Source organism: Archocentrus centrarchus, chromosome 16 (genome assembly GCF_007364275.1).
Source record: "Archocentrus centrarchus isolate MPI-CPG fArcCen1 chromosome 16, fArcCen1, whole genome shotgun sequence".
NCBI lineage: Eukaryota > Metazoa > Chordata > Actinopteri > Cichliformes > Cichlidae > Archocentrus > Archocentrus centrarchus.
This window is the reverse complement of record NC_044361.1, coordinates 32,952,395-32,967,400: the sequence shown is the minus strand read 5'-3', so window position 1 is coordinate 32,967,400 and position 15,006 is coordinate 32,952,395. Positions and strand designations below refer to the sequence as shown.

The window sequence follows — 15,006 nt, the reverse complement described above, 5'->3', positions numbered from 1 at the left end:
CTGGGTCTTCTCATATGCCTGAAACACCTCACCTGTTGCCGCGGGCCCGGGTCCACCTCTCCCTGCCCTGTGCTGAGGTGTGGGAAATCGGGGTGCCTACTGAGGATGAACCAGTGGACAGCTGGCTCTCTCCCTACAAGTTGCCCTTTTTCTTCCCGGTCATATATTTTAACTGCATCCTTTACACCTCATACATTCACAAACATAAATACACACACTTAACACATCACTTACAAGCTGTGGGAGGGGGAAGGGGAGGGTAGGTCATCCCACACCCCGATTTCCTACGCCTCGCCCGGAGTGGGGGGGTCGGGTGATGCTTCGGGGGCCGGGGGCAGGCGACGTCCTGGGGTTGGTGTTGGCCCTGGGGTGGGGGTGTCCACTCGCCCCAACTTCAGAGGGTGGGTAGATGTGGATGAACGTGTGAAAAATGAAAACAAAAAGTCAAATACCTGTTCTGAACATATTAAATATGAACCTGACAAAACAGTGAAATTAATAAACTAAAGTGATTTTTTTTTTTTTTAACTCTGCGGCTCACTTTGTCCATTTTGTTCTAGTGTAGCTGCACCATGGAGTTAATGTTTGTTTGTTTTTTGACATTTCAAAGTGATCTGGCTTTAATAAATGAAAAGAGCTGCCGCACTAACAGCAGGGCAGCGAGGCAGTTTATACTCACCTGTGTATGAGAAATGTCAGCTGTGGGAGGTATGTGACCTGAAGCAGGTTTATGACAGGGGAGCGACAGGTTCCAGTTTCACATTCTGCTCTTTCAGGTGTGACAGACTGTAACGTCTCTCCAAAACTAGTGATATCTTGTAAATTAAAAACTATTTTTAGTTTGAGTTTTATAACTAGGTTTAATTATTCTTATGAACTAAATAAACCTCAGTGTTTAGTTCAGCTGAGCATTAATAAAAGAAAGTTTGTTCTCAGGCCTGTGTCATTGGGCCAAAAAGGGAGGCAGATGGGAGTGACAGTAGATTTATGAGGAAGGTGTCAGAGTAGAAATCAAACAGAGCCAAATTCATTTCAGTTGGGTGAGACTAAGGCTTAAGGCAAGGGTGGGGTGTCAAACTCACAGAATGGGCCAAAATTGAAAACATGGCCTAAGTTGTGGGCCAAAAGGATAAACTTTATGGAACAGTCTAAAACTGAAAAAAGTCCAGAAACAAGAAACAACAAGTTATTTAGTTTTCCCTCTTCTCCCATTTCTTTCTTACGTTCCATGAACAGATAAGTTTCCCCAGGCAGCTCATTGCACCTGTGTGTGATAAGAGACGTCACCAAATTCAGAAGAAAAGACCAAAACTGTCTGTGATTTATACAAAGGAGAATTAGGGCCACACTGAGAAAAAAATTAATTGTGCATTTTGTGAATAAAGTCAAAATTTGGAGAAAAAAAGTCTGAAAAGCACAGTGGTGTGGTGGTTAGCACTGCTGCCTCACAGCTAAAATGACATGTAGAAGGTCTGGGTTGCAGTTACTGGCGTTAGCTTAATTGGTCACTCTAAATTGCCCACAGGTGTGAATGTGAGCGGCTGTGTTAGCCTTGCGACAGGCTGGCGACCAGCCCAGGGTGTACCCTGCCTCTCACCCTATTATCAGCTGGGATAGGCTCCAGGAGCATCCAAGGAGCCCGGCTTTCTTGTAATTTTTGAAGTGGTTCTGAGCAATAGGGCCCCAGACTTTCTGAAAGTCTTTTGAAGTTGCTGCTGGGCTCGGTATTGTTGTTTGACCCCTTTGCAAAGGGAAATTAAAATCTCACAAAGACAGCTTGTTTGTGAAGATCACTTTATTTCAGATTTCCTGAATAGTTTGGTGCGGGAAAAGTGGGATCCCTTGGCTGATACTGGTATTAAAACCAGGATTACGGCTCATCCTGGAAGGGAGCTTTTCCAGCCTCACTAGCAGAGAGATGAGCCGGCCGACTGTTTGGACCCCCGATTGTCTCCACTGGGATTACGAGGAATGGACCACGTTATCCTTAGATAGTGAGAAATTAAATAAATTTTCATAAATTTGAGGATAAAATAATTTGGTGGAAAAAAAGAGAAAATAGAAAAAAAAAAATCAGGCTTGCTTCTCAGTGTTCATGTCTGCTCTAGAGGTCATCACAGTGCTGAATAACACACAGGATTGTTTTCAAAGGGTGAAAATAGCTGTGGACCGGGTCATCCTCGCTGTAGTGACTGCTCCACCAAACCTTAGACAAATACTTTAGATTCATGGTCACAATCACACCTAAAGTAGAGATTTGGCACACCAGATAGAGAAACTGGACATTTGTGAACATGGGAATCAAGTCTGGCAAAGAAAACCCCAACTGAAGTTAAGCGGTACATTTCATGTCTCCAGTATGGGTGGGGATGGAGTGTTTTTACTGTTTAAAAAAAATTTTTTTTTTCTCTCCGCAGGTCAGTAAAAATATTAACGCACCAGTGAAACTCTGAGCCGCTGACCTGAGGCTGCTGGGTTGGACACACCGGACAAACCTGAGCTCTAAGAATGCTGATTTGTCCCTTTTCTTCACTGCAGCTACCACATGCTTCTTTAACAGCTTACAACCACATATACTCACTCATTCAATAGCACACTTAAACACAGACACACACAAACACATGCACATGAACACACACCACATCTGCCTCATCCAGAGATACAAAAAGCTCAGAATGCTTTTTGCTTCCTTCCAAGAGGACTAAGGCTATTTTGAGCCTGTGTACCTTGTTTTGACTTTACTGTACTTGTGATTGTGTATTTTTAAATTTAAGGAACTGTTTTGTGTCTGTTCTAGTATGTGGTTACCAAAAAGTATTTGTAGTTAAAGAAGATCACAGAATATCAATCTGCTGGCCATCACTACCACTCTGTTCCTTCATCTGAACTGTTTGTGCAGGAATCTAGTCTCTGAGTGAGCTTCTGAGAACAAGAGTTTTCCCGGGAGAGATTCGTCCGTGGACCTGTCTGTTTTGGAGATTTTCTAACCGGAAATCCTTCAGTGGTAAAAAAAAATCTTGCCTTTGCTTCATTTAAATAAACCTGTTAACTTTTATCCCATCCTTGTTGTCCCATCCACGGCATAGATTATGATGGATGCTTTTATCTTTCCCTGCTTTGATTAATGCAGTGCTCTTTATACTGGCATCAGTCACCGCTGCCCTGGTTTTAACCAGCGCCAAGAAATATTAACATATTATTCTGGTATTGGCAAATTTACACTGGTTCCTGTTAAATTTTACAGTAATTTTTAAAAGTTTGCTAATAACTTTTAAAGCATTTAATGGCCTTGCTCCAAATTATATATCAAGGACTATATCAAGGATCCAAAATGTACCTTTCATTATCTCTCCAAAAAAAGGTCTTTGATAAGATGTTGGCTGTAAGAAAGTTTCAGGAAGCAAATGTAATCCTCTGGAAAGAGATGAGGCAACACTGAAAGATATAAACGAATCCTGAATTTCACAAAGAGGATATGTTAGAAAGATGGAAAGCCCAAAAATCTAATGGTTTACATTTTTAGTTTGTAAGTGTGAATGTAGACAACATGTTTAAAGCAAGTAATGAAGTCATTACTGTCACGATGAGGGGCTGTGTGCGGAGGGAAAGGACCCAAGTGCAGGACTGACGCAGATGTAAACTAAAAACGACTTTATTTCAAAAATACAAAACTCTAAATCTCCACCAGGGCAGGAACAAACTAGAAGCCTGGGAGAAACCAAAAACCAAAACACACAGCTAGGAGGGGAACACTGGGGGGAACAATGACGACGACGCAACAATGAACAAAGGAAGACTCAGGGCTTAAATACACACAAGGGGATTAGGGCAAGTGGAAACAACTGGGGAAAACAGGTGAACCAAATGAACCTAATGACAAAGGGAAAGCAAAACTAAACACCAACACAGGGAACACGAGGCTGTCAAAATAAAACAGGAACTGACTACACATAGACGCAGACCTAACACAGAAAACTTGACAAAGAGAACATGCACAAAACAACAAGGGAAACTAAACCTCATACTCAAACAATATAACTATAAGAAACATAACCTAAGTATAACAAAGAAAGCTACACAAAAGAAACTCAAAACGCTGGGCCACCGGCCCAGGACCATGACAATTACAAAGGAATGAGGATGTGTCTTTGCTGCATGGCAGCAGATTTTTAAAAAACAAGAACAGAAACAATAGAATCTGAAACATGCTGAAACATCACCCCAAACTAGCACAACCCCACCCACACACACACACACACACACACACACACACACACCCCACGATCATAACCGTCAGAATTCTTGAAGCGCAGGCTGAGGAGGAGGAGTGGCAGCAATCCTATCTCTAAACATGTATACATGGGTATTTTTGTGACTGGCCTTATGTCATATGTATTAGAATATTTAAATAAATCATATTTGTGGCAACACTGAAAACATCTAATGCCTCTTGTGGCTCTGATAGTTGCTGGTACTGTATAAAAGACAATTAAAAACAATAATTTATGCATAATTTACAGTGCTATACTCAGGGGATAAAGTGTGCTGAAGAATCTGGAACAGTGTTTTTAGTGTAGATGTCAGTAAGCTGTGGCTGTGGTACTTCAGTATCCAGCTACCGCTACAGAAGAGGAGCGAGCATAAAGGGAGTGATGTTTTTAAAGTGACAGCGTTTCTGTCAGCTCTACAAACATAAGCAAACACACAAACTTTTTGTCACAGTGTGTGAGAGCTGAAGGCCTGGCTGCTGTATTTCCCACAATGAGAGAGAAGTCCACTCAGAGATGGAGGAAGATGTAAGAAAAAAGACAGGAGAGGTGAAGTTGTATATTGTATATTAATATTGTGAAATGTCCTGTAAAACAAACTGAGGTACACTAACTCTGTGTTATGCCATGATGTGGCATCCTGTCATTCCTTGCACATTACCCAGTATCAATGTGGATATCCACCATGATTTTTCTCCATTCATGTGTTTTCAGAGTGTTCCTGTAAATCTCTTGAGGAGCGTGTAAGCTGAAGGCAGCTGTGAAGTTTCAGCAGCCCAAACTGTGCATGGTAGTGGTGCTGGAAGGTATTCTGAAAATAAAGGCTTTTTATGCTTGATCCCATCCTTGTTGCACTGCTGGAACTGCAGCTGACAGGGATCAGATTAGGAGGTTTTAATTTTTAATCAATAAAATGCCAAAAGCCTAAGTTACCAGTTACCAGAGAAAGTGGAAAACCACAGTCGCTATCCTGATACCTGTTTTTCTTGGGGGTTTTTTTGCAAGCAGCCAACTGCAGCAAAGTTGCTCCTATTACAAACCTGTGATGACAACTTTGCGTAGGGAGGCGGTTTACAGTGAGGTTTGACTGGTTTTTCTGTGTGTGTTTTTTTTCCTGCAGCTCCTGAGGATCAACGAGTCCGCTCCGTATTCTTGTCTCCTTGTCAGAAGGTTTGAGGTAATTTCTTCATCATGTCGGGCTCCATAAGAAATGTGGACTATATGAGGGCCTTTTTTCAGTCCTGCAAAGGCTTCGATCAACAGCAGAGGATGGATTTTTACAACAGCTGGGCTGAGACGTACGAACACGTAAGACGAAATAACCACTATTTTTTGGAGCCAAAAAATAAAGTGAATAAATATCAAATGCACAATTTAAAGGTTCCTATACTGGCCTTTGGACCAAATCTGAGTCAAAATAATTTCTTACAAAAAGGTTTCCTATCATTCCCCCCCACCCGCTGTGAATTTTTATTGTAGGGCCCACTGGCCTCAGTGAAGGGGGAAAAGTACTCTCAGATTTGACCCTTGATTCATTCCTGCTGACCCTAAACTCAGAGGTCTGGTGCGCACTGGACCCACGCTCCTCCACTTTCTTTTCTTTTCTTAAATAGAGGATATGAACTATTCTGTAGTCCTTATAAATTTATATTTTATAATATATAATTTAGATATTCTATAACTTACTGGGGTTAGGTTAATTGGCTACTCTAAATTGCCCATAGGTGTGAATGTAAGTGTGAAAGGATAAGCGGAAGTGATTGGATGGATGGATGGATGGATGGATGGATGGATGGATGGATGGATGGATGGATGGATGGATAATTTAGATATAACGATGAAACCTTTGACCTTATAAAAGTATAAGGTCAAAGGTCTCATCGTTATTTCTCAAGGTCAGATTTAGCAGCGGTCTGCAGCAGCGGAAAACTCTCTTTTGACTCAAAAAGCGGCTCTTAGAGTTTATCAAAGATAGTTTTGTGACTGAGAGCTGTGGAGCAAATTAGCACAAAAATGAATTTGCACAAAAAAAAAATGCATCCATGGGAGTGATAAGTTAAATAAATCTAATTTATATGCAAAGATGCCGTTCGTTAATTTCAATAATGATCAGCCAAGTGCAGCCTGGATTAGCGACTCAGAGGAGCACAGAGGGTGAGGATGGAGTAACAAACGCAATGATGATCACGGTTAAGGAAATGTTAGAAGCTGTGCGGAGCATGACAAGTGGGAAAACCCCAGGGCCAGATGGGATAACTATTGAGATTTATAAATTGTTTCCAGAAAAATTACTCCCTCCACTACTAGAAGTGTTTGAATCAGGAATCCTGCCCCCAACCTTACGATCTGCACTAATCACTTTGGTTCCAAAGCCTGACAAGCCAACAACAGAAAGGGAATCTTATCGCCCCCTATCTTTAATGTGCTGTAATACTAAGATACTATGCAAGGTTTTAGCCAGGAGACTAGAATTATGTGTTCCATCTCTAATTTGCAACGATCAGAATGGTTTTATTCCTGGATGTCAGGCATTTCATAATATACGTAGAGTATTCAATATATTATATGAAAGGTGTGATGCCAAAGACAATGCAATCCTGTCGTTGGATGCTGAAAAAGCTTTTGACAGGATTGAATGGAAATATTTACTGGAGGTCCTGGCAAGATTTGGGATGGGAGAAAAGTACCTTAAATGGGTGAAACTTCTATATACAGAACAGAAATCATAACAAAAAATAATATATCACAAACGTTTAATCTTCACAGAGGCATGTGACAAGGCTGCCCTTTGTCTTTATTTTTGTTTGCCATTGAGCCCTTGGCCTTGGCCATCCGACAACATCCAAAAATCTCTGGTATTAATATAGGAAAACTGGAGCATACTATTTCGCTCTTTGCGGATGATGTTGTCATATATCTGTCCACTTCCAACACTTGTTGACCTAATTAAAATGTTTCGAGAATTCTCTGGCTACAGGGTTAATAGTTCAAAGTCAACTATATTATTTTTGAATAACTATGAAAGACAAAATCCCAAAATACTTACCCCCTTTTCAGTTACACAGGAGGGCTTTACATATTTAGGAATCAAATAAGCTCTGAAATTGAGAATATAGTTTCACTCAACTATGATCCCATAGTACAGTCTACAAGTGAATCTTTGAGTAGGTGGATGTCAGTGCCGATCTCTATGATAGGCCGTATTAATATAATTAAAATGTCAATACAATTTCTTTATTTATTTCAATCTATACCTCTCCCACTTTTATTGGCATTTTTTTTGTAGGCTTAGGAAACAGATCACCAATTTCGTATGGAATAATCAGCGTCCAAGACTGCGGCTCTCTCTACTGTACCTTCCCTACTATAGAGGGGGACTTCAAATACCTAACCTACAATGGTACTATTGGGCAGCGCAATTGCGTACAGTTATGTTTTACTTCTCCTCTAACTCCCCAGCATGGACAGGTATCGAACACACTGCAGCAGGTGGTTTATCTCTTCAATCATACATCTATTCTGCTCATACTAATAAACTCAAGAAGCAGACAAAAAATCTATTTCTTAGGAATACTCTCTCTGTTTGGCATGCAGTGCATGCTTATACAGGGGATGTACCTAAGCTTTCTCAGTTCTCACCAATATGGGAAAATGATAATTTTGTCCCTGGTAGAGCTGATGGTGGGTTCAAGCAATGGGTGGACAAAGGCTTAGCTAAAATTGTAAAATGGATCAAAGGTGGGTGAACTCAAGAGGCAGACTCCTGGGGAAAGTTTAGGGAGGTTTATTTACAAGTCAAGCAACTCAGGGGATAATGCAAGGTCGTCTTGGGCTAGGTGGTTGTGGGGCTTCCTGTTTCGTTTCTGGTTTACTCCTCGGGTCTGTTTTCCTCTCAAGGGTATCTTGTCTCTCCCTCCACTCGCAGTAATCTGGGGCACAGTACAAAAACAGGTTAGCAAAAAGTCAGGCAACATGGAAGGACTTGCAGGTAAGAGATGTGAGACAGCCAGACTAACTCAGTTAATGATCCAGCGAAGGCTAGATGCCACTTGTCAGCTTAAATAGAAGTCATGATGGCCACATCAGGAACAGATGTGTGGGTCAGCCTCCTGCAGCAGCTGGTTCAGTAGGCCGAGACCCAGGCTAGCCCAGCCCAGAAAACAAACGCCAGAGAGAGAGAAAGAGAGAGAGAAAGAGAGAGAGAGAGAGAAAGAACCCCAGGACTGCCATGGACCATGACAAAAATAGCTGATTTATATGCAGATGGGAAACTAATGACTTTTGACCAGCTGGTTCATAGATATTCAATTCCTAGAAAACACTACTTCAAGTATTTACAGCTAAGAAGTTTTATAACATGACAGGTCCATAGCTTAGAAGAACTGCCCCTCTAGAGAAACAGAAAGAATTATTATAAATAGTGAAGACAGTCAAAGACAAATGTCACTGTTGTATGCTATGCTGAGATCCAAATCCAAAGATACCTCACAATCTAGACTTAATGCCTGGAGAGATTTATGAGTAGACATCACTGAGGATGAGTGGGAAAACTCTTGCTTAAAAGCTCAAATGCAAACTATTAATAAAGCATTAAAATCATTACAGTATAAATGGCTGTTCAGAACATATGTAACGCCTGTGAAACTTAACCCTGACATTCCAGATAGTTGTCCTGTAATGTAATGTAAATATTGGCGCAAAATTTATATTAAAAAATTTATATATTTTATATATATATATATATATATATATATATATATATATATATATATATATATATATATATATATATATATATATATATATATATATATATAAATTTTTTATATAAATTTTTTCCAAGTTGAATTTTATTTTATTTCATCTTAATTTTATACACTGAATGTGGATTGTGGGGGGGTGGGGGGGTGTTTATTGTTTGAATGTATGTTTTTTATGTTTCATATATGCAAAAAGTCAATCAATATATTGTTAAAAAAAAACCCTCCTCTGTGGCTGAATTCAAACTATTCTGCAAAGCAGAGTCGACCAAAGTTCCTCCACAGTGACTCAGTGCCAGTTATCACAAATGCCTGACTGTCAAAGGAGGCATAACCAGGTATTAGGTTTAGGGGGCAATGACAGGTCTCACACAGGTCAGGAAGGTTTGAATAACTTTGTTACCTTAATAAATGAAATCATCATTTAAAAACTGCAGTTTTGTGTTTACTCAGGTTATATTTATAATGTTAAAATATTTTCTAATGTTAAAATGTTTCTTGATCTGAAACATGTAAGTAAAAAAAAAAAAATCAGGAAATGGTAAATACTTTTTCACAGCACTGTACAACTTGAGTTCCAAAAGTCAACAAGCAAACTTTGGCAGAGTGATTGTTTACAAAGTGTTTATTATGTTAACAGGATTCGGAGATAATCAGGTACAGAGCACCACAGCTGGTAGTAAATTTTCTGAATGATCACTTCTGTGGAAACCGTGAAGAGGTTCAGGTTCTGGATGTGGCCTGTGGATCTGGACTGGCTGCAAAACTGGTGAGCCAATAATGTAAAAATTATCATTTGTTGCTGAATAATTGAACCACACATTATATAAAATGACAAAGAACGGCTCCACAGGTCTGGGGCCTTTGTATAAGGATTTAACTGTGATCTTAAGCATGCTTTATGCATAAAACAACGTTTAGATAATTCTTTACAAAAACATACAAGTATTCACTTAAAAGCAAAGTCTTGGCTCCTGCCTAATCCTGACTAAATGCTCATCTCATTTCATGTAAAATCACAAATACTGTGCCATCAGTTCAAGCTGAATTAAGACCTACAGTAGCAGTTAAATGTTTGGACACATGCATGGGTGTGCTTAACACCACAAATGAAAGTCTTTGAAACTTCTTGAGGATGTTTTTCCATGGTCAACATCTTTTATGAATGCGAGAACACTGTGGTGACTGGTCTAATTATAAAAATAAATGTTTTCATGAAGCCCCGCATTTGGTTTTGCACAATAGTGAATTGCCAGCAAACGTGGCGTTCCAGCCTCTTATGTGAAGTGAGAAAGTTCAGCGGCTAACCAAAATCACTGAACTTCCCCCTCAGGAAGCTGAACAGCCAGAGTGCTGGATGCACACACTGAAATCACACTCAGAGCAGTCAGGCTCACTGCTGATTGACTTTTTCTTGTGTATTTAGATGTTTGAACGGGGCTTCAGGCACTTTGTGGGAGTGGATGGAAGTAAGGGCATGCTGGAACAAGCTGCCAAGACTAGCCTTTATCAGGACCTCAAACTGGCCTTACTGGGAACAGACCCACTGCCTGCAGAGACTGGTACACCACACTCACACTCTGTCAAGTTATTTGCTGTGCTTTGTTAAATCAGAGACATTAGAACCACAAACTAGGAGGCAGTACCTCCAGCTGATAGTAAAACAACAAACACCCAAACTCTGGACAGGCTGCCAGTCTGGGTTAGGGCTGAAAAAAAAAAATAATAATCACAGTTATTTTGGTCAATATTGAAATAACAATTATTTAACATGATTACTCCGTGACTTTGTAAACACACTGCATTTATTACACTCTAGTGCACTTCTACAATCTCTTTTAAATCGAAAACAAAATAGAAAATTAAATAAATAGATAAACTGCAATAGAAATCCATTATAAATTAAACAGAACTAATAAATAAATAGAAAGGTAGCACCAGTTTTCATAACTAATAATATTAAGAAGAAATGGAATCAAATAAAGTTGCTCACATTTTAGCGCCCGTTACAGCCCAGAGCACAGAAAACACATTCAGCTTCAGACTAAATCAGAATTGTGCACCACCGTCCCACTCTTGATTAGTTACATATTTATAAAAAATGTCTCTGTGTGTGTCACAATAATAGTGTCAGACCTACAATGCTGTTGCTGTTTAAGTCTTTAGGTTTCTGCGTGTTCGTTTCATCGAACAGGAATTGACACCAAACAAACAGGAATAAGGAGTCCAATTATTAAATATGATAAAGCCGTTTCAAACAGTTTACAGATATCCGGGTCAGACTGCATGCCATACTCGTGTGAGATGGCATGAAGTCCTGGCACATTCTAATTCAACTTACAGTTTCATATAGTCCCAGCATATCAGTCTTGATTACATCATTTACAAAACAGAATGTGGAAAACAGAGAAATTCAACAACAGGGTGACCTCGAAGTCTCCATTTCTATCATTGTTTAGACTTCATCAGTGTACAGTCAGAATACAAAGACACAAAACATTATAAGCTTCTGTATTTTTAATCAGTTATGTTATTTTCCAGACAAATTTCTCAGGGAAGTAAATGTACATAAGATATACATGTGGCATATACCATGAATATTCCTTCAACGGGAACACAGAAGGCATCAGTGCATAGAGATGGAGGAAAGCAAGGACAGGGAAGTGCTGAGGATACCGCGAGCATGAGGACGTTACATTGCCATTGAACAAACCAAACCCTATACTATGACAATCTTGCGATCCATCTTTTCACCCAAAACAACCCCTCTCCCACCTCGTCTTCTCCTGGTTTCAGGTCAGTTTGATGTGGTGATGATCATCGGTGCTTTACGTGATGGTTTCGTGCCGGTCAGCGTCATCAGGGAGCTCTGCAACGCTACTAAACCAGGTAACCAACCACAGGTCAAAGGGTGGCTGTGGATCAGGAGGTAGAGCAGATCATCTACTAATCAGAAGGTTGGTGGTTTGATCCCTGCCTGCTTCAGTCTGCGTGCCAAAGTATCCTTGGGCAATATACTGAACCCCAAGTTGCTCCCAATGTGTTCACTGGAGATTGAATGGATAGAAAGTGCTTGTGTGAATGTGTGTGAATGTGTGTGAATGGGTGAAGGAGACATGCTGCATACAGACATCTGCTAAGTGTGTGAAAGAAAGTTTATGTGGGTGGTGTAGGTGATTTTCTTTTTTATTCCAGTAACAAACATGCAGTCATGGTAAAAAGAAAGTCAACTCTCTTTCAGTTCTAAAGTTTTACATATAAGAACATCATAATAATAATAAAAAAAAGAATCTGTCTGTAATCAGGCCTTCAAAATGGTAAATATGAGCTCAGTGTCTGCAAAAATCAATGTGATCCAAACAACATCACAGCAGAAACTCTCTGTCACAGAATTTGAATATCTTTAATGGACAAAATTGCTAGGTGCATCCAGGGACAAAGGGCAGCCCTGGCAGAGTCAGACCTGTTCCCCAACTCATTGCCAGCAATGCAAACCAAGCTGTCACTATGGTCTTCCAGAGGATGGATGGCCCATAGCGACAGACCCTTAAACAACCTGGACTGAATAAAGAGCTGGTCCAGTGTTCCACGAGCAGGACAAAAAGCTTCTCCTTTATCCGATCTTCAGCTAATGGATGGATTCTCCTCTCCAGCACCCTGGCATAGACCTTCCCAGGGGAGACTCAGGAGTGTGAGCCCCTGAAGTTGGAGCACACCCTCCAGAGGTTCTGTTAATCCAGAGGGACTGTCCCTGATTTCCATGCAATACAGCAGAGGTGTGACAAACAAGAGCCTTGAGGAGCTCCACCTCAGGGGCCCGGCCACGTGTTTTTGTTCATGTGAGGTTATATTAAAATAATTTTAATATCTGCTGAGGAGCAGATAATTTTTTAATATATATTGTTCTGAAAGGAAAAACCTTAGAACTGAGAGGTGATGTGTCTTCTTTTAGCCATGATCAACATAAAGAAAAAAAACCTTCCCTGTTCTTAATGAGTCTGAACTTAATGTTCATACTTATTTTTCATAAAAAATGAATATTTATTTTCTCTACATTTATCATGATATGAGAATTAGGCAAAGTTTGGTCATGAATGTTATTAGATCATTAAATGATGGCAATGAAATCTCAATGAAATAGTCTGTTGACACAAATTTCTGCCTTTGAGGACAGATATTTGATGTCTCATTCTGTTTGACACCTCTGAAACTGCATAATGATTATGAGTCTTCATGCTTCAAGTGTCTTTTTATAGTGTCACAATATACCTAAAGGCAGTACAAGAGATGGCAGAGAGATAGCAAACCTGAGAAGACTATAATTTATTAAAGAACAGAAATTGTAAAATAATTTTAAGATCTGCTGAGGAGCAGATGATTTTTTTTATATATATGTCATATATTTTATATATATATGCTTATTCATTAATTGTTTTGTTTTTCCTTCAGGGGGATATGTCTGCATGTCAAGAGTGGACCCAAAGTCCGAGTCTGGAGACAAATATAAAGCATCTATGGAGCAAGAGCTGCAGCTGATGGTGGAGGAGGGACTGTGGACTCTTGTGGATACTAAAGAGCTAAACAGATACATGCTGGATGTTTATAATGATAAAAGCAAGAAAGAGGAAGATGAGGAATACCTCCATGGAACCATGTATCTGTACAGGAAGTCACTTAATAAGATTAAAATTTAGGATTGGAGCTGAAAATGTTGCCATGTTCAGGTTATGTATTTGCATAGCTTGTGCTTGCACATATTAGACCATTGGCTTTGTATCTATAATGTTATTAAAATACAAAGTGCCTTCAATTGTTATTGCTGTTATTGGTGAAATATATCAATAAAATTGAATTGAAACAGAAGTTCAAGTCAAGTCCTTCTACGATCAAATTTCATCACTAGGCAGCCATCTTGAAACACCTCCAGGCAGTGATTTGGGATGCTTAGAGCAAGTGAATAACACGTAGAACCAAGTACATCACATTTCTGCAGAGTGTTGCCTGTCTTAAATATATTGTGTCTCAAAGTGAAATAGAAATGGTTATACATGCCTTTATTTCATCTCGCTTCGGTTATTGTAATTCATTCTTCCTCTGTCTGAGCAAATCATCTCAGGATCGCTTACAAACGGTCCTGAATGCTTCTGCGAGGCCTCTCACCAGATCCCCTAAAAGGTCCCGTGTGACACCAATTCTGGCTTCCTTACACAAGCTCCCCAGAAAGTTTAGGGTTCATTTTAAAATTCTGGTGTTCACGTTCAGAGCCCTCCATGATCAGGTGCCTCCATGTAGCGTCTTGATTGCTGAGGTCTGCTGACCAGTGCTTGTTGGCTGTACCTAGATCCAGGTTAAAGACAAAAGGTGGCTGTGCATTTGAGGTTGTGGCCCCCAAGTTCTGGATTGGGTCTCTCTCAGGAGCTCGGTGACTCCCAGCATGGCACCGTGATAGGACACAACCTGTTCAGTCCAGTTGTGAAATTTCCTCAGTGCCAAATATTCCACAGTCACCTGTTAGTGGTATTATAACAAAGTGGAATGACAGCAACTTGGCCACAAAGTGGTGGGTCAGCAGATGCTGAGGTGCATAGTGCACAGAGGTCACCAACTTTCTGCAGAGTCAGTCACTTCAGACCTCCAAACTTCATGTGGCCTTCAGATCAGCTCAAGAACAGAGCATTGAGAGCTTCATGGAATGGGTTTCCATGGCTGAGCAGCTGCATCCAAGCCTTACATCACCAAGTGCAATGCAAAGCGCTGGATGCAGTGGTGTAAAGCACGCCATAATTGGGCTCTAGAGCAGTGGATATGGGTTCTGGAGACATGGAACACCTGAATTCAATAAACACTTTTTGCAATAGCTAACACCATGAAGAGCCACCAGACCACAACAGAGTCGGGAGTTCCACCCCATGACAGTACTTCCCTGTGAGTGTGTCCCCATAGAGACGCAGTGAATCTGGCAGCAGGTTTATGAGGAG

The 15,006-nt window shown here is 40.3% G+C and overlaps 1 protein-coding gene across 1 annotated transcript; it reads left to right on the top strand.

Moving 5' to 3' along the window:
- Positions 1 to 2,431: 2,431 nt before the first annotated feature.
- LOC115794644 (methyltransferase-like protein 27) lies at positions 2,432 to 13,848 on the top strand. Its single transcript, XM_030750260.1, has 8 exons — positions 2,432 to 3,004; positions 4,723 to 4,817; positions 4,983 to 5,074; positions 5,389 to 5,576; positions 9,669 to 9,797; positions 10,455 to 10,590; positions 11,825 to 11,917; positions 13,478 to 13,848. The coding sequence occupies exons 4-8, from the start codon at positions 5,460 to 5,462 to the stop codon at positions 13,720 to 13,722; spliced, it is 720 nt and encodes a 239-aa protein (XP_030606120.1). The 5' UTR covers positions 2,432 to 3,004; positions 4,723 to 4,817; positions 4,983 to 5,074; positions 5,389 to 5,459; the 3' UTR covers positions 13,723 to 13,848.
- The last annotated feature ends 1,158 nt before the right edge of the window (positions 13,849 to 15,006 follow it).

What these genes read in the sequence shown, in the direction of transcription:
- LOC115794644 (XM_030750260.1), top strand. Translation starts at nt 5,460, where the DNA reads ATGTCGGGCTCCATAAGAAATGTGGACTATATGAGGGCCTTTTTTCAG. An exon ending in GGGCTGAGACGTACGAACAC is followed by an intron (nt 5,577 to 9,668) that starts GTAAGACGAAAT and finishes TTATGTTAACAG; the next exon opens with GATTCGGAGATAATCAGGTA. An exon ending in CCCACTGCCTGCAGAGACTG is followed by an intron (nt 10,591 to 11,824) that starts GTACACCACACT and finishes TCCTGGTTTCAG; the next exon opens with GTCAGTTTGATGTGGTGATG.